The 18,527-nt window shown below is 41.5% G+C and overlaps 1 protein-coding gene across 8 annotated transcripts in view; it reads right to left on the reverse strand.

Annotated features, from left to right (window-relative positions):
• Positions 1-18,077, reverse strand: part of RAD51C (RAD51 paralog C) — an 89,607-nt gene extending 71,530 nt beyond the window's left edge. For 6 of the 8 annotated variants that reach the window (XR_010408535.1, XR_008507187.2, XM_064582677.1 and 3 more), the window contains exons 1-4: positions 17,893-18,077; positions 14,947-15,205; positions 14,032-14,198; positions 11,804-11,937 (exon numbers count right to left, since the gene is read on the reverse strand). Coding sequence is in view for 6 of the 8 variants with exons in the window: in XM_064582677.1 (XP_064438747.1) it covers positions 11,804-11,937; positions 14,032-14,198; positions 14,947-15,205; positions 17,893-18,010 (678 nt within the window). In the remaining 2 variants the exon portion in view is untranslated. Of the gene's footprint in view, positions 1-4,184; positions 4,442-11,803; positions 11,938-14,031; positions 14,199-14,946; positions 15,206-17,892 lie in introns of all 8 variants that reach the window. The other 2 variants (XM_064582678.1, XM_064582674.1) reach the window with 2 other exon arrangements.
• Between the last annotated feature and the right edge of the window lie 450 nt (positions 18,078-18,527).

Raw genomic sequence — 18,527 nt, forward strand, 5'->3', positions numbered from 1 at the left:
TCTGCTTGTGCCCTCTCAAATAAATCTTTAAAAAAAAAATAAAAAGGAGCACGCATGAGCAGGGGAGGGGCAGAGGGAGAGAGAAAATCTTTTTAATTAAAAATTTTCTTTTAGATTTTATTTATTTGAGAGAGAGAGACAGATAGTGAGAGAGAGTACAAGTGGGGAGGAGAGGGAGAAGCAGGTTCCCTGCAAAGCAAGGAGCCCGATGCGGGACTCGATCCCAGGACCCTGGGACCATGACCTGAGCCAAAGGCAGATGCCCAACCAACTGAGCCACCCAGGTGCCCTGGAGAGAGAAAATCTTAAGCAGGCTCCATGCCCAGCGAAGAGCCTGACGTGGGGCTCAATCTCACAACTCTGAGATCATGACCTGAGTCAAAATCAAGAGTCAGATACTTAACCAACTGAGCCACCCAGGCGCCCCTTGGCAATGACTTCTCATACATAACACCAAAAACATAAGCAACAACAACCAAAGGATAATTGGACTTCACCAAAATTTAACATTTTCGTGTATCAAAGGGCACTGTCAAGAAAATGAAAGGAGGGGCGCCTGGGTGGCTCAGTTGTTAAGCATCTGCCTTCGGCTCAGGTCATGATCCCAGGGTCCTGGGATCGAGCCCCACATCGGGCTCCCTGCTCCATGGGGAGCCTGCTTCTCCCTCTCCCACTCCCCCTGCTTGTGTTCCCTCTCTCGCTGTGTCTCTGTCAAATAAATAAATAAAATCTTTAAAAAAAAAAAAAAAAGAAAATGAAAGGAAAATTCACGGAACAGAGAAAGGGTATTCACAGGAAAACAAATAACCTTTGGAAAGATAAATGGGCCCTTTGGAGAACAGGTGGGAGATTTGATAGTTTTGTGAAAATGTCTATTTTGAAAGTTCCACATGAACTGAGAACATATATTCTGTTGTTGGACGAAGTAGTCTATAGATATCCATTATATCCAATTGTTTGGTAGTGTTGAGTTCATCTACATTCTTACTGGTTTTGTCTGCTAGATCTGTCCATTTCTATTAGCTGCTAAAGACTCCAAATATAGCAAAATCATCTACTTCTCCTTGCAGTTCTCAGTTTTTGCTTCATTAAGTTTGATGCTCTGTTGTCATGCACATACATGTTAGGAATTGTTACATCTTTTTGCGGAACTGACCTTTTTATCATTATGTAATGTCCCTCTTTATCCCTGATAACTTTCCTTGGTCTGATACCTGCTCTCTAAAATAAATATAGCTACTCTTGCTTTCTTTTGATTAGTGTTTTTGGGTTTTTTTTTAAGATTTTATTTATTCATTTGACAGTAAGAGAGACAGCGAGAGCAAGAACACAAGCAGAGGGAGTGGGAGAGGGAGAAGCAGGCTTCCCGCCGAGCAGGGAGCCCAATGTGGGGCTCGATCCCAGACCTGAGCCGAAGGCAGACGCTCAACGACTGAGCCACCCAGGCACCCTCTTTTGATTAGTGTTAACATGGTAGATCTTTCTCTGATCATTTACTTTTAATCTACAGGTATCTTTATATCTAAAGTGGGTTTTTAAGATTTTTTTTTTTTAAGTAATCTCTACCCTTAACATGGGGCTTGAACACACAACCCTGACATCAAGAGTTGCACATTTGAGGGGTGCCTGGGTGGCTCAGTCGTTAAGGGTCTGCCTTCGGCTCAGGTCATGATTCCAGGATCCTGGGATCGAGCCCCGCATCGGGCTCCCCGCTCAGCGGGAAGCCTGCTTCTCCCTCTCCCACTGCCCCCTGCTTGTGTTCCCTCTCTCGCTGTCTCTCTCTCTCTCTCTCTGTCAAATAAATAAATAAATAAAATCTTTAAAAAAAAAAAGAGTTGCACACTTGGGCACCTGAGTGGCTCAGTTGGTTAAGCATCTGACTCTTGATTCTGGTTCAGGTCATGATCTCAGGGTTGTGAGATCGAGCCCCACATTGGGCCCTGGGCATGGAGTCTGCTTAAGATATTCTTTCTCCCTCTGCTCCTTCACACTTGCACTCTCTCTCTCTCTAAAAAAGAAGAATCGCACGCTCCACTGACTGAGCCAGCCAGGCACCCTTGAAGTGGGTTTCTTGTAGTCAACATATAGTTCAGTCTTGTTTTTTGATCCACTGGTACAACCTTTTTGAAGGGCAATCTGTGTTAAAAAAAAAATTATTGACACCTGTTAAAATAGTAAGGAAGACTTTATACAAGAAGATAGCAATATCCTTTTTGATGGGTTTTGTAATAGGGAAGAGATATTGGGCTTAACCCCAAATACAACAAGGACAAGTGGGGATTTATAGCCAAGGAGCAGAGTGAGTGTCAGTGAATAGAAAATTATTAGGAGGAGACATCAATGGTAGGATTCTTGGTAACGTGACCTAACAGAATTCTTGCTATATAGGCAGGTCAAAGACATAACATTGAAAGTGGGGAATGAGGAACTTGAAATATCAAGGGTGATCAGAAATTAAAGGTGGGAGATTCTCTCTAAACTAATTTACAGGATTCTTTACTACTGTACCCCTATGTTCACAGCAGCACTATTCACAGTAATGAACTGGATTGGTCAGGCCAAAGACAGGATGTGGGTGAAAGTCGAGGCATATTCAAAAAGGCTCAGAGGAGGCTGACTAAAGTTTGGTCAGAGAGTCTTTGTCATGTGTAATATTTATCAAAATTAAATATGCACATACTCTTTAATATAATTCTAATACTTAGAATTTATCCCATAAACAGGGGCACCTGGGTGGCTCAGTTGGTTAAGCATCTGACTTCAGCTCAGATCATGATCTCAGGTCCTTGGTTTCAGCTCAGGACCTGAGCTCAGGGTCATGAAATTGAGCCCCCCAGGTCGGGCTCTGCCCTCAGCACAAAGTCTGCTTTCTCTACCTCGGGATGCCTGGGTGGCTCAGTCAGTTAAGCGTGTGCCCTCAGCTCAGATCATGATCTCAGGTCCTGGGATGGAGCCGCAATCCATGCTCAGCAGGGAGTCCACTTCTCCTCTCCCTCTGCTCCTCCCCCAGCTCATGCTCGTTTTCTCTTTCTCTCTCAAATAAATAAAATCTTAAAAAAAAAAAATTTATCCCATAAACACACTTAAAAATGTACCCCAAGATGATATGTGTAAGGATTATCTCCAAACCACTGTTAATAATAGCATCTAAAAGACCACCAATAAGAGGATTAGTTAAATAAATTAAGGTACTTAGTCGTTTCCCAATTTTTTTTATGTAGAATACACAGAACATTCATCTTGTATAGCTGAAATTCTATTCCCATTAAACAATAACTGCCCATTTTCCCCTTCCCCCCTCAGGCCCTTGTAACCACCATTCTATTTTATGTCTGAGTCTGACTACTCTTCACACCTCATGTAAGTAGAATCATACAGTATGTCTTTTTTTGACTGGCTTATTTCACTTAACATAATGTCCTCAAGATTCATCCAAGTTGTAGCATATGTTAGAAATTCTTTCCTTTTTAAGGATGAATAATATTACATTGTATGTGTATACCACATTTTGTTCATCTATTCATTCATCAGTGGACACTTGGGTTGCTTCCACATTTTAGGTAATATGAATAATGCTGCTATGAACACAGGTTTACAAATATCTCTTCAAGACCCTGCTTTCGGCGGAGCAAGATGGCGGAGGAGTAGGAGACCTGGATTTCGTCTCCTCTCAGGAATTCAGCTGGACAGGGATCAAACCATTCTGAACACCTACAAACTCAACAGGAGATCGAAGAAAAGAATAGCAACAACTCTCTCATCAGAAAAGCGACCACTTTCTGGAAGGTAGGACGCGCGGAGAAGTGAATCTGAGGCGATATTCGGGAGGATAGATGGCAGGGGAGGGGCCTCTGTTGGCCGCTTCTGGCAAGTGATAGAACCACGGAGCACAAAATTGGAACTTTTAAAAGTCTGCTCTGCTGAGGGACGTCACTCCGGTGGCTAAGCAGGGGGTGGAACCCTTGAGGGACAGTGTGGTCTCAGGACCCTCGGGGTCACAGAAAGACCGGGGGTGCCTGAGTGCAGAAGAGCTCCCAGGTATCGGAGCAGAGAAGCCAGCTGCAGAGACGGAGCCCAGGCGCAGGCTCTCAGCTCGGGGTTGCCATAAACCGTGATCCGCGGCACAGTCGGGCCACTGCTCCTCCAGCAGGGACCCAACAAGCAGCAGGTCTGGGGAGACTCACCTTCCTCCCCCGGGAGGAGCGGCGCAGGAGCGAACCACAGAGATCTGCTGGGTTTGGAGACTCCACACGGGGTCGAGCGCCAGAGATAGAAACGCGCAGTCACAGGCCGGGTGAGCACAGAGTGCGGCCGGAGACCAGGGAGACAGGAGTGACTGACTGCTTTGCTCTAGGGGCTCACTGAGGAGCAGGGCCCCAAGTTCTCGGCTCCTCCGGGACGGAGATTGGGAGGCCACCATTTTCATTCTCTGCCTCCAAAGCTGTAAGGAAAGCTCACAGGGAACAAAGGCTCTGGAGACCAAACCCGAGCAGATTACTTAGCCCAGACCGGGCAAGGGCAGGGCAAGTCCGTCTCCAGCAAAGACATTTGGAAACCACGGCAACAGGCCCCTCCCCAGAAGATCAGCGAGAAAAGCCAGCCAAGACCAAGTTTATCGATCAATGAGAATGGCAGAACTCCAGCACTAGGGGAATACTACACACAGAATTCATGGCTTTTTTACCATGATTCTTTAGTCTTTCAAAGTTAATTTTTTTTAACTGTTTTTTTTTTTTTTAATTTTTCTTTTTCCCTTTTTCAACCAACATCTTATCAATCCCTTTTTTAAAAAACATTTTTATTTTTCATTTTTAGAGTCATATTCTATCCCTTCATAGTAGTTACCCGTATTTTTGGCATATATATATAAGTTGTTCTCTCTTTAAAAATTTAAGATAGTTTTTTTTTTTAAGATTTTATTTATTTATTTGACAGAGAGAGACACAGCGAGAGAGGGAACACAAACAGGGGGAGTAGGAGAGGGAGAAGCAGGCTTCCCGCGGAGCAGGGAGCCCGATGTGGGGCTCGACCCAGGACCCTGGGATCACGACCTGAGCCGAAGGCTTAACGATTGAGCCACCCAGGCGCCCCTGAGATAGTTTCTTCTAACAGATCAAAATATACCCTAAATCTCTAGTATATGGTTTTTTTTTCTACTCCCCTGCCTGATCACATTCTCTCCCGTTCTTTTTTCTTTTTTTTAAATCCTCTTCTTTCTTTTTTCAAACAACTTCTTATCAATTCCTTTTATAAAATTTTTTATAATTTCCATCTTTACAGTCATATTCCATCCCTTCATCATATCAACCCTTATTTTTGTATATATATGTTTTTCTTTCTTTAAAATTTTGGGAGGCACTTTCTTCTAACAGACCAAAATACACCCAAAATCTAGTGTGTGGCACTGATCTATATACCAGCCTGATCATATTTGATCACATTCTGGGTTTTTTTGTTGTTGTTGTTTTGTTTTGTTCTGTTTTTGTTTGTTTTTATCTTTATCTTTTTCTTTTTTCTTTTTCTCTTTTCTCTCTTTCCCTTTCTTTTCCCACTGCTTCAGGTCTTTTCTGATTTGTTTAGAGTATATTTTCTGGGGACGTTGTTACTCTGCTAGCATTTTGTTCTCTCATTAATCTATTCTCCTCTGCACAAAATGACAAGACGGAAAAAATCACCTCAACAAAAAGAACAAGAGGTAGTACCAACTGCCAGGGATCTACTCAATACGGACATTAGTATGATGTCAGATCTAGAGCTCAGAATCATCACTTTAAAGATACTAGCTGGGCTTGAGAAAAGCATGGAAATTATTAGAGAAACCCTTTCTGGAGAAGTAAAAGAACTAAAATCTAACCAAGTCGAAATCAAAAAGGCTATTAATGAGGTGCAATCAAATAGGAGGGCACTAACTGCTAGGATAAATGAGGCAGAAGACAGAATCAGTGATATAGAAGACCAAATGATGGAAAATAAAGAAGCTGAGAAAAAGAGAGATAAACAACTACTGGATCATGAGGGCAGAATTCGAGAGATAAGCGATACCATAAGACGAAACAACATTAGAATAATTGGGATCCCAGAAGAAGAAGAAAGAGAGAGAGGGGCAATTTATAGCAGAGAACTTCCCTAATTTGGGGAAGGAAACAGGCATCAAAATCCAGGAGGCACAGAGAATCCCCCTCAAAATCAATAAAAATAGGTCAACACCCCGACATCTAATAGTAAAACTTACGAGTCTCAGAGACAAAGAGAAAATCCTGAAAGCAGCTCGGGAGAAGAGATATGTAACCTACAATGGCAGAAACATTAGATTGGCAACAGACCTATCCACAGAGACCTGGCAGGCCAGAAAGGACTGGCAGGATATATTCAGAGCACTAAATGAGAAAAATATGCAGCCAAGAATACTATATCCAGCTAGGCTGTCATTGAAAATTGAAGGAGAGATAAAAAGCTTCCAGGACAAACAAAAACTAAAGGAATTTGCAAACACAAAACCAGCCCTACAAGAAATCTTGAAAGGGGTCCTCTAAGCAAAGAGAGACCCTAAAAGCAACACAGACCAGAAAGGAACACAGACAATATACAGTAACAGTCACCTTACAGGCAATACAATGGCACTAAATTCCTATCTTTCAATAGTTACCCTGAATGTAAATGGGCTAAATGCCCCAATCAAAAGACATAGCCTATCAGATTGGATTAAAAAACAAGACCCATCGATATGCTGTCTGCAAGAGACTCATTTTTAGACCCAAAGACACCCCCAGATTGAAAGTAAGGGGTGGAAAACCATTTACCATGCTAATGGACACCAAAAGAAAGCTGGGGTGGCAATCCTTATATCAGACAAATTAGATTTTAAACCAAAGACTGTAATAAGAGATGAGGAAGGACACTATATCCTACTTAAAGGGTCTATCCAACAAGAAGATCTAACAATTGTAAATATCTATGCCCTTTAACATGGGCGCAGCCAATTATATAAGGCAATTAATAACAAAAGCAAAGAAACACATCGACAACAATACAGTAATAGTGGGGGACTTTAACACCCCCCTCACTGAAATGGACAGATCGTCTAAGCAAAAGATCAACAAGGAAATAAAGACTTTAAATGACACACTGGACCAAATGGACTTCACAGACATATTCAGAACATTGCATCCCAAAGCAACGGAATACACATTCTTCTCTAGTGCCCATGGAACATTCTCCAGAATCGATCATATCCTAGGTCATAAATCAGGTCTCAACCGGTATCAAAAGACTGGGATCATTCCCTGCCTATTTTCAGACCACAATGCTTTGAAACTAGAACTCAATCACAAGAGGAAAGTCGGAAGGAACTCAAATACATGGAGGCTAAAGAGCATCCTATTGAAGAATGAATGGGTCAACCAGGAAAGTAAAGAATTAAAAAAATTCATGGAACCAATGAAAATGAAAACACAACTATTCAAAATCTTTGGGATGCAGCAAAGGCAGTCCTAAGAGGAAAGTATATAGCAATACAAGCCTTTCTCAGGAAACAAGAAAGGTCTCAAGTACACAACCTAACCCTACACCTAAAGGAGCTGGAGAAAGAACAGCAAATAAAACCTAAACCCAGCAGGAGAAGAGAAATAATAAAGATCAGAGCAGAAATCAATGAAATAGAAACTAAAAGAACAGTAGAACAGATCAACGAAACTAGGAGCTGATTCTTTGAAAGAATTAACAAGATTGATAAACCCCTGGCCAGACTTATCAAAAAGAAAAATGACCCAAATCAACAAAATCATGAATGAAAGAGGAGAGATCACAACCAACACCAAAGAAATACAAACAAATATAAGAACATATTATGAGCAACTCTATGCCAGCAAATTAGATCACCTGGAAGAAATGGATGCATTTCTAGAGATGTATCAACTACCAAAACTGAACCAGGAAGAAATAGAAAACCTGAACAGACCTATAACCACTAAGGAAATTGAAGCAGTCATCAAAAATCTCCCAACAAACAAAAGCCCAGGGCCAGATGGCTTCCCAGGGGAATTCTACCAAACATTTAAAGAAGAATAAATACCTATTCTTCTGAAACTGTTCCAAAAAAGAGAAATGGAAGGAAAACTTCCAAACTCATTTTATGAGGCCAGCATTATCTTGATCCCAAAACCAGACAAAGACCCCATCAAAAAGGAGAATTACAGACCAATATCCCTGATGAACATGGATGCAAAAATTCTCACCAAAATACTAGCCAATAGGATCCAACAGTACATTAAAAGGATTATTCACCACAACCAAGTGGGATTTATCCCTGGGCTGCAAGGTTGGTTCAACATCCGCAAATCAATCAATGTGATACAATACATTAACAAAAGAAAGAACAAGAACCATATGATCCTCTCAATAGATGCAGAAAAAGCATTTGACAAAGTACAGCATCCTTTCTTGATCAAAACTCTTCAGAGTATAGGCATAGAGGGCACATATCTCAATATCATAAAAGCCATCTATGAAAAACCTACAGCGAATATCATTCTCAATGGGGAAAAACTGAGAGCTTTCCCCCTAAGGTCAGGAACGCGGCAGGGATGTCCACTATCACCATTGCTATTCAACATAGTATTGGAAGTCCTAGCCACAGCAATCAGACAACAAAAAGAAATCAAAGGCATCCAAATTGGCAAAGAAGAAGTCAAACTCTCACTGTTTGCAGATGAAATGATACTTTATGTGGAAAACCCCAAAGACTCCACCCCAAAACTGCTAGAACTCATACAGGAATTCAGTAAAGTGGCAGGATATAAAATCAATGCACAGAAGTCAGTGGCATTCCTATACACTAACAACAAGACAGAAGAAAGAGAAATTAAGCAGTCGATCCCATTTACAATTGCACCCAAAACCATAAGATACCTAGGAATAAATCTAACCAAAGAGGCAAAGGATCTGTACTCAGAAAACTATAAAATACTCATGAAAGAAACTGAGGAAGACACAAAGAAATGGAAAAAGTTCCATGCTCATGGATTGGAAGAACAAATATTGTGAAGATGTCAATGCTACCTAGAGCAATCTACACATTCAATGCAACCTCCATCAAAATAGCATCCACTTTTTACAAAGAAATGGAACAAATAATCCTAAAATTTGTATGGAACCAGAAAAGACCCCACATAGCCAGAGGAATGTTGAAAAAGAAAAGCAAAGCTGGCGGCATCACAATTCCAGACTTCAAGCTCTATTACAAAGCTGTCATCATCAAGACAGTATGGTACTGGCACAAAAACAGGCACATAGATCAATGGAACAGAACAGAGAGCCCAGAAATGGACCCTCAACTCTATGGTCAACTAATCTTCGACAAAGCAGGAAAGAATGTCCAATGGAAAAAAGACAGTCTCTTCGACAAATGGTGTTGGGTAAATTGGATAGCCACATGCAGAAGAATGAAACTGGACCATTTCCTTACACCACACACAAAAATAGACTCCAAATGGTTGAAAGACCTCAATGTGAGACAGGAGTCCATCAAAATCCTAAAGGAGAACACAGGCAGCAACCTCTTCGAACTCAGCCGCAGCAAGTTCTTCCTAGAAACAGCGCCAAAGGCAAGGGAAGCAAGGGCAAAAATGAACTCTTGGGACTTCATCAAGATAAAAAGCTTTTGCAAAGCAAAGGAAACAGTCAACAAAACCAAAAGACAACTGACACAATGGGAGAAGATATTTGCAAATGACATATCAGATAAAGGACTGGTATCCAAAATCTATAAAGAACTCATCAAACTTAACACCCAAAGAACAAAGAGTCCAATCAAGAAATGGGCAGAAGACATGAAGAGACATTTTCCCAAAGAAGACATCCAAATGGCCAACAGACACATGAAAAAGTGCTCAATATCGCTCAGCATCAGGGAAATCCAAATCAAAACCTCAATGAGATACCACCTCACACCAGTCAGAATGGCTAAAATTAACAAGTCAGGAAACGACAGATGTTGGCGGGATGCGGAGAAAGGGGAACCCTCCTACACTGTTGGTGGGAATGCAAGCTGGTGCAGCCACTCTGGAAAACAGTATGGAGGTTCCTCAAAAAGTTGAAAATAGAGCTACTATATGATCCAGGAATTGCACTACTGGGTATTTACCCCAAAGATACAAAAGTAGGGATCCGAAAGGGTACATGCACCCCGATGTTTATAGCAGCAATGTCCACAATAGCCAAACTGTGGAAAGAGCCAAGATGTCCATCGACAGATGAATGGATAAAGAAGATGTGGTATATATATACAATGGAATATTATGCAGCCATCAAAAGGAATGAGATCTTGCCATTTGCAACGACGTGGGTGGAACTGGAGGGTATTATGTTGAGCGAAATAAGTCAAACAGAGAAAGACATGTATCATATGACCTCACTGATATGAGGAATTCTTAATCGCAGGAAACAAACTGAGTGTTGCTGGAGTGGGGGGTGGGGTGGGAGGGATGGGGTGACTGGGAGATGGACACTGGGGAGGGTATGTGCTCTGGTAAGAGCTGTGAATTGTGCAAGACTGTTGAATCTCAGATCTGTACCTCTGAAACAAATAATGCAATATATGTTAAGAAAAAAGAAGAAGAAGAAGAAGAAGAAGGTAGCGGGAGGGGAAGAATGAAGGGGGGGAAATCGGAGGGGGAGACGAACCATGAGAGACGATGGACTCTGAAAAACAAACTGAGGGTTCTAGAGGGGAGGGGGATGGGAGGATGGGTTAGCCTGGTGATGGGTATTGAGGAGGGCACATTCTGCATGCAGCACTGGGTGTTATGCACAAACAATGAATCATGGAACACTACATCTAAAACTAATGATGCAGGGGGCGCCTGGGTGGCTCAGTTGGTTAAGCGGCTGCCTTCGGCTCAGGTCGTGATCCCAGGGTCCTGGGATCGAGCCCCGCATCGGGCTCCCTGCTGGGCAGGGAGCCTGCTTCTCCCTCTCCCTCTGCCTGCCTCTCTGCCTACTTGTTCTCTCTGTCTATCTCTCTGTCAAATAAATAAATAAAATCTTTAAAAAATAAACAAATAAAATAAAACTAATGATGCAATGTATGGGGATAATATAAGAATAAAAAAAAAATTAAAAAAAAAAAAAAAGACCCTGCTTTCAATTCTTTTGCTGATAAACACAGAAGTGGAATTGGTGGGTCATAGGGTAATTCTATTTTCAATTTTTTGAGGAACCACCATATGGTTTTTTGAGGCAACTGTACCATTTTACATTCCCACCAACAGCAAAAGCACCCTCTTAAACAGTATGTAGCTGAAAAAAAAGAATGAGGTTTATCCACATGTGGTGATGGAGATATGCAAAACACTAAGCAAAAATGGAAGGTGCAACACCATTATTACAGTATTACCCCACTAGCAAATATTAAAAATGGGTAGATAGATATTGCAACATGTATAAAAAAATTTTTGAGAAGACACACAAGAAACAATAGTGGTCAACTTTAGGGAGAAGTACTAGGAAGCAGTAGAAGGGAAGTTGTATTTTTCATTTTATACCTTTCTAAAGAGTTTGTTAGAAGCTATTCTACCATTACTTGAGGCAGAACCTCCTTCTATATCATTTCAATTTCTTACTTTGGGCATAAATTACATATGTATATATGCTAAATATGTGTAAATATAAGTAAATTGTAGGACAAGGAAAAAAGAAATTTTTGAACAGGCTTATGATACTATACTATTTACTTATTTTTCATGCTAATCAAACACCGCCAAAGACATTCCAAAGGTTAGCTGTATTTCAGTAGTTTGAGGCATACCTTTGAGTGTTCTGAAAGGAAGTCTGGAAGGAGATAAACTTGTGCCAACAGCTCTGTGTAGTCACGACAACGAAAATAGTAAATATGGGAAAGAATATTTTCAAGAGTGAAATCCTCCAAAGCTTTTGGGTGCTCTAGAATAAAACAAAACCATCTTAAAATAAAATAATTAGTGTTATTTGTTTTGATATATTGGCGACTGTAGGAAAACAATACCTTTGAATAACAAAATTCTTCGCTTTAATTGAAAGATAACAAAATTGTAACAAAATTACTATAAACTATCATTGCATAATTCCTGACGTCTTATTTTCACCTTTTGCACTATTTGCTTACATGCTAGGCTATCTAGAAATTGTTTATACATATACACAACTAGAGTTTTAATGCCCGCCTTTTCATATTTCTAGTTACTGGCTTCCATTGAATAGAAGTCACATAATGGAATTTCTCTTGTTTTTCTCTTTTATAGGACTGCAAATTAAGAGTTAAAAGGAAAAATGTTCAAAAGAAGCATCTTTTTCCCTTATGGTAACTTTTTTCCTTTATTATTGTAGCATAATTTGATATTTAAGTAGAAACAATGTAAGATCCTCCTTAGATTATATATTTTTTTAAAAACCACTTTTGGGGAGGGGTGCCTGGGTGGCTCAGTTGGTTAAGCGTCTGCCTTCCGCCCGGGTCATGGCCCCAGGATCTTGGCATAGAGTCCTGCATCGGGCTCCCTGCTCAGCGGGTAGTCTTTTTCTCCCTCTCCCTCCACCCCTCCCCACCACTGGTGCTCTCTCTCTCAAAAAAAAAAAAAAAAAAAAATCTTAAAAAAAAAAATTAAAAGAACCACTAGTACTCATATGAAAATTAAAATATCCAGCTATTACACTCATTTAAAGGGAATACAAGCATCTTATGAAAAGTATTTTTTTTTCAATTATTAAAGAATAAGGGGGGCGCCTGGGTGGCTCAGTCGTTAAGCGTCTGCCTTCGGCTCAGGTCATGATCCCAGGATCCTGGGATCAAGCCCTGCACTGGGCTCCTTGATCTGCGGGAAGCCTGCTTCTCCCTCTCCCACTCCTCCTGCTTGTGTTCCCTCTCTCGCTGTATCTATCTCTGTCAAATGAATAAACAAAATCTTTAAAAAAATAAAAATAAAAAAAATAAAGAATAAGGGTGGCTCAGTCGTTAAGCGTCTGCCTTCGGCTCAGGTCATGATCCCAGGGTCCTGGGATCGAGCCCCTAACCCTGCTCAGCGGGAAGCCTGCTTCTCCCTCTCCCACTCCCCCTGCTTGTGTTCCCTCTCTCGCTATGTATCTGTCAAATAAATAAATAAAATCTTAAAAAAAAAAAATGAGGACTGCACATCCAAAAAATAAACTAGAACAGTCAAACCAGAAACCATTTGATTTAAAAGTAATTAAAAGGGCAAGAACTTGAATACCTTTAAGTATTTAAATTGAAATTACCTCTATATGTTTTCTTAAAAAATCAAACAATATTTCTACTTGACAAAAATAAAACTTAACACAGTCATGAACTCAATTACATTCTACTCAGAGCCCCCTAAAGTCAATCGGCTTAATGTTCTAAATATTTCCAACATGGTTTTTCAAAGCTACCTTCCTTTGGTGGAGCGCCTAGGTGACTCAGTCAGCAGGGCGTCTGCGTTCAGCTCAGGTCAAGACGCCAGGGTCTGGGGATCCAGGCCCCACCTCTGGCTCCCTGCTCAGCTGGGAGTCTTCTCCCTCTCCTTCTGCCCCTCCCCCCACTCATGCTTGTTCTCGCTCGCTCTCTCTCAAATAGATAAAATCTTAAAAAAGAAGTGAGGGCCGGGACGCCTGGGTGGCTCAGTCGGTTAAGCGTCTGCCTTCGGCTCAGGTCATGATCCCAGGGTCCTGGGATCGAGTCCCGCATCAGGCTCCCTGCTCCATGGGGAGCCTGCTTCTCCCTCTGCCTCTGTCTCTCTCTCTCTGTCTGTCTCTCATGAATAAATAAATAAAATCTTAAAAAAAAAAAAAAGAAAGAAAGAAAGAAGTGAGGGCCATAAAAGGAGAAGAAAAGGCCAGTCTAGGTTGTGGCATTTCTAAGTCTAAAAGAAAGATCTGAGAGTTTAATACTAGGATGCTGTCAAGTCATTAAGCTTCATGTTCCAAATGGCTTCTTGCTGAGGCTTGAGAGGTACAAATGCTAATTACTTTTATTATAGAGAAAAAGAGGATTACTTGCTAACTTACCCTCTCCCATATGTGTTCCTGCTATAAGGCGAAGGTGCTGAATGCACGCAGTAGCAAGGTCTACTACTCTATCAACCATAAAACTTCCTTCAGTATCAATAAAAACTGCTTCACCTTCCACTCCTCCAAAACATTCTGGTATCTGCACATCTACTGCCAACTGCATACTGTCAAGAGAAAGCTGAATGACCAAATCATCATAATCATCTAAGGCAGTGTTTTTCAAACTCCACATTACCACCCATTAGGTACCACCATTAGGCAACAGAGATGGCTAACTTTCTGCTCCAAATATATATGAATCAACTGATATTTGGATTAGGGGGAGGGCATACCCATAAAACCATGACTAAGGACTTTTTAGTGGTTTTTAGGCCTCTGGGAATGAAACCCTTTCTTATACTAAACCTACCTTCAAATATATTCCCAGGAATTAATTCTATAATAAAACAGAAGAGGGCGCCTGGGTGGCTCAGTCGTTAAGCGTCTGCCCTCGGCTCAGGTCATGATCCCAGCATCCTGGGATCAAGTCCCGTGTCAGGCTCCCCTCCCTCTGCCTCTGCCTGCCTCTCTGCCTACTTGTGCTCTCTCTATCTCTCTGTAAATAAATAAAATCTTTAAAAAATGAAATAAAATAAAACAGAATATTACATGTTTACCCTAATGATCACATTACAATGTTGCAAAAGAAACGTTTTTGGATACCAAAATAATTATATCAATTTAAAGATGGGGTACTGAAGTAACACAAATAGTAAACTGATTTTTGTTTGATGTGCATGCATACACACACAAAAAATTAAGAGCACATACATCCTCTTTTGGTCTCCTGAATGTAGACCCACAGCACCATATTCTATTACTTACATAAAATGTCATTAAGCCTACACTTAAGAAGGGAACATTTTACTTTACCATAATTGTGTTTTTCCAATACCCGGTACACCACAAATTTCTGTTGTTTTAGTTAAGGGTATTCCACCCCCAAGAATATTATCTAGTGCTGAACAGAAGGTAATTATGAAGCTCTGGGTATGCTCCTGCTCAAGAAGTTCCAGTGCTGTACACTTCTTGCCTGACTCAGCTATAGCAGCATATCTTGATTTACTTGTGAGACATTCTCTTCTTATAATTTGCAGAGTTTCCAAGGCTTCCTCTTTAGATATCCCAACTTCTGAAAGTAAAAAAAGAAAAAGGAAAAAACAACAAAACCCAAACCTTGATTTTAGAAATTTAAAAGTCTTAACATGCTATTGGGTTGTCTTCATTAATTTTAATTTTTAGATAGTAAGAGTGATGCCAAGAGTAAAGAAACACAAAAATAGGGACGCCTGGGTGGCTCAGTCGGTTGAGTGTCTGCCTTCGGCTCAGATCATGATCCCAGGGTCCTGGGATCGAGCCCCTCATCAGGCTCCCTGCTCCGCGGGAAGCCTGCTTCTCCCTCTGTCTCTGCTTTCCTTCTCAAATAAATAAATAAAATCTTAAAAAAAAAAACAAACAGAAACATAAAAATAAAATATAACATTCCATTAACTACTGAATTTTTCAAGTTAAAAAAGGCATTCATCTTTGTTTTCTTAGTCTTTATATACTTAAAAGATTTATTACCTCAAAAGCAGAATCCAGAAACCTAAACCTCTAAAGCATTTGAGTACCTACAAGAGTATCTCAGGAGGTAGAAATTAAAATGTATAGGCAGTCAGTCCTTTTACTATCCCTTTTGGTTTTATGAAATCATAGTTATCTTGATCTAATAAGGCATCTAAATTATTTTTTGGGGGCGCCTGGGTGGTTCAGTTGTTATGCGTCTACCTTCAGCTCAGGTCATGATCCCAGAGTCCTGGGATCGAGTCCCGCATCAGGCTCCCTGCTCCACTGGAGGCCGGCTTCTCCCTCTCCCACTCCCCCTGCTTGTGTTCCTGCTCTCACTCTCTCTCTCTCTGTCAAATAAATAAATAAAATCTTAAAAAAAAAATGATTTCTCAGAAGAGAATGAAAATGACCTCTAACCGCCTAAAACAAGATTTAACTTTAAGAAGTTTGTGCATGTATTATTCATAATAAAAACTTCTCATAGAAACACTACCATGAAAAATTCACGTATCACTCCAAAATTTTTAATGAGAACAATTATTTGATGCACAAATACTTTAAACAATACACTTATGCTTCCTCAACTATATAATTTCATTTTTATCAGACAATATGGCTTGAGAAGAGAAAATGGCAATTACAAAACAAGCTGCTAATGAAAGGAATAATGAAAGGTGAGGGTGACATCACTTATGAGTCTGATAGGTCAGTGCCTGATTTGCTTAGGATATGAATACAAATTTGGCACTAATAAAAGACAATAGGGTGATAAAGAAATGAAAATCCTATTTAAAAAGCCTAAATTCTGGAGTCAGATTTCTTGGGTTTGTAAACCCTGACTGAACCACTTATTATGAAGTTACTTAGTATGGGCGAGTTACTTTTTTTTTTTTGTCTCAGATCTTTTTTTCTGTAAAACGGGAAGAGACATATTGAACAGCTGGGTAGGATACCGAGGCCATCCAAAACGCTCAGTAATTGTTAGCTACCATTATCAGGCAGATTCTCTCATTTCTTTTCTGCAAAACCAACTTGTTGAAAGAAAAAAAAAAACCATCAAACTTTGGGAGACAGGGTTGCCTTCTGCTCAGGTCGTGATCCCAGAGTCCTGGGATCAAGCCCCATATCTGACTCCCTGCTTCTCCCTCTGCCTCTGCAGTTCCTCCTGCTTGTCCTCTCTCAAACAAATAAATAAAATCCTTAAACCAACAAACAAAAACGTTGGGAAACCGAACGCAGTGTAAGATTTAGAACAGTTAACATTGGGTCTACAACATTTATTCTTGAGGGGTGAGTTGAAACCTCATTACTTTCCATTTGTTAAGGGCAAGGACTTAAAATTTTGTTCTATCTTACGAGCAGTTCTGAGCATACCCTCGTGTAACATGCACAGTGAGACCGCAGACAGCTTCATTTTTGTTTCTTGTTTTTTTTTTTTTTTAAAGATTTTATTTATTTGACAGAGAGAGAGAGCACAAGCGGGGGAGCAGTAGAGGGAGAGGGAGAAGCAGGCTCCCCGCCGAGCAGGGAGCCCGATGCGGGACTCGATCCTGGGACTCCAGGATCATGACCTGAGCCGAAGGCAGCTGCTTAACCAGCTGGGCCACCCAGGCGCCCGACAGCTTCATTTTTGTATACCGCATGATGATACAGTGGTTCCCACCAATGTTTAATCTACAGTGTTCTGGAATGAGAGGTTTGGGGTTTCTTGTTTTGTTTTTCCAGCGAATTACAGAAGAGAAGCAGTATCTTCTTCCTGTTGCTTTCTCCACGTGCTGGAGATTCTGCTCCCTTTCTCACCTAGTGTCTCTAGTCCTATCACGAATCCTCCATTTCTCAAATATAATCCCTTGCCCCTTGGATTTTGGAACAGCTAAAACTAGACCAGCTGTCTGGGTACCAATCCTGGCTCCGCAATTTCCTAACCCAGTCATCATGAAAAGTTACTTAACCTCCCCAAGCATCTGTTCCTTCATCATATTGGACATAATAATCCACGTTAACAGGGTTCTTTTGAGTAATAGATAATCCTCAAGAGGATTCAGCAGGCACGGGTAGAGAAAGCAATTAGTAAACGTTTTCAGGACCACAGCTCTAACCATTCACGCCCTGTTTAACTGGAGTCAAGGAGCGGTTTCACGTTGCAAATGCAGGCTTGGGCGGAGGAAACTGGCGGAGACAGGGTGGAAACCTGAAGGCGGAAGAATCGAGATGGAGGCGGCACCGACGGCGGTCCGTGTGCCTCAACTTGCCGCCAGGAGTCGTTACCTTTGCTGAGCTCGCACGGTTTCATCTCTAGGAGTTCCTCAGCTGTCTGGAAACCTGCAGACACCAGCTTCACCCGCACCGCTGGCGACAGCGGGAAACTCACTAAGTCCCGCTGCATTTCAAAGCCAAACACCTACGCAGAGTAGCTACACCCCAGTCTCAACTCCGCACGCCCGCGCGCGCGCCGTGTGACGTCAGACGTAAGGCGGAAGGGGCGGAGTCTCTGGCCTGCCTGCACGCGGCCTCGGGCTTGGCCCTTCTGAGGAGGATTGTTGTATTTTCTCCGTAACTGCACGATTTCTGTTGCGATTCTTACAAATCCCTTTTAGGGTTTCCCCATCAAACATACATCCTGGCAGTAAAAAGATGGGTGGAGACCGCAAGATGGAGAGCCAGGCCTTACACACCACATCTCCACACCTCAGCCCTGGACTGTTGGGTGGAACCTCAAGGTTATTAATAGGAATGATCTACCCCCAAGTGGGGGTAACGCACACACTAGCCGCTTACCGGCTTGGGGTATGAGACAGTCATGTAAGGATTAATCGGTGTCTCCATTATAGGGTTCCAGTCTTCTACCCCTTCTCGTCGGGTATCCCCCTTGCCTTCCCCCTTTGCCTTTCCCGCCCTCACCC

This window comes from Mirounga angustirostris, unplaced genomic scaffold (assembly GCF_029215605.1).
Source record: "Mirounga angustirostris isolate CCGP_5_RB_7025 unplaced genomic scaffold, mMirAng1.0.hap1 SCAF_17, whole genome shotgun sequence".
In the NCBI taxonomy this organism is placed as follows: domain Eukaryota; kingdom Metazoa; phylum Chordata; class Mammalia; order Carnivora; family Phocidae; genus Mirounga; species Mirounga angustirostris.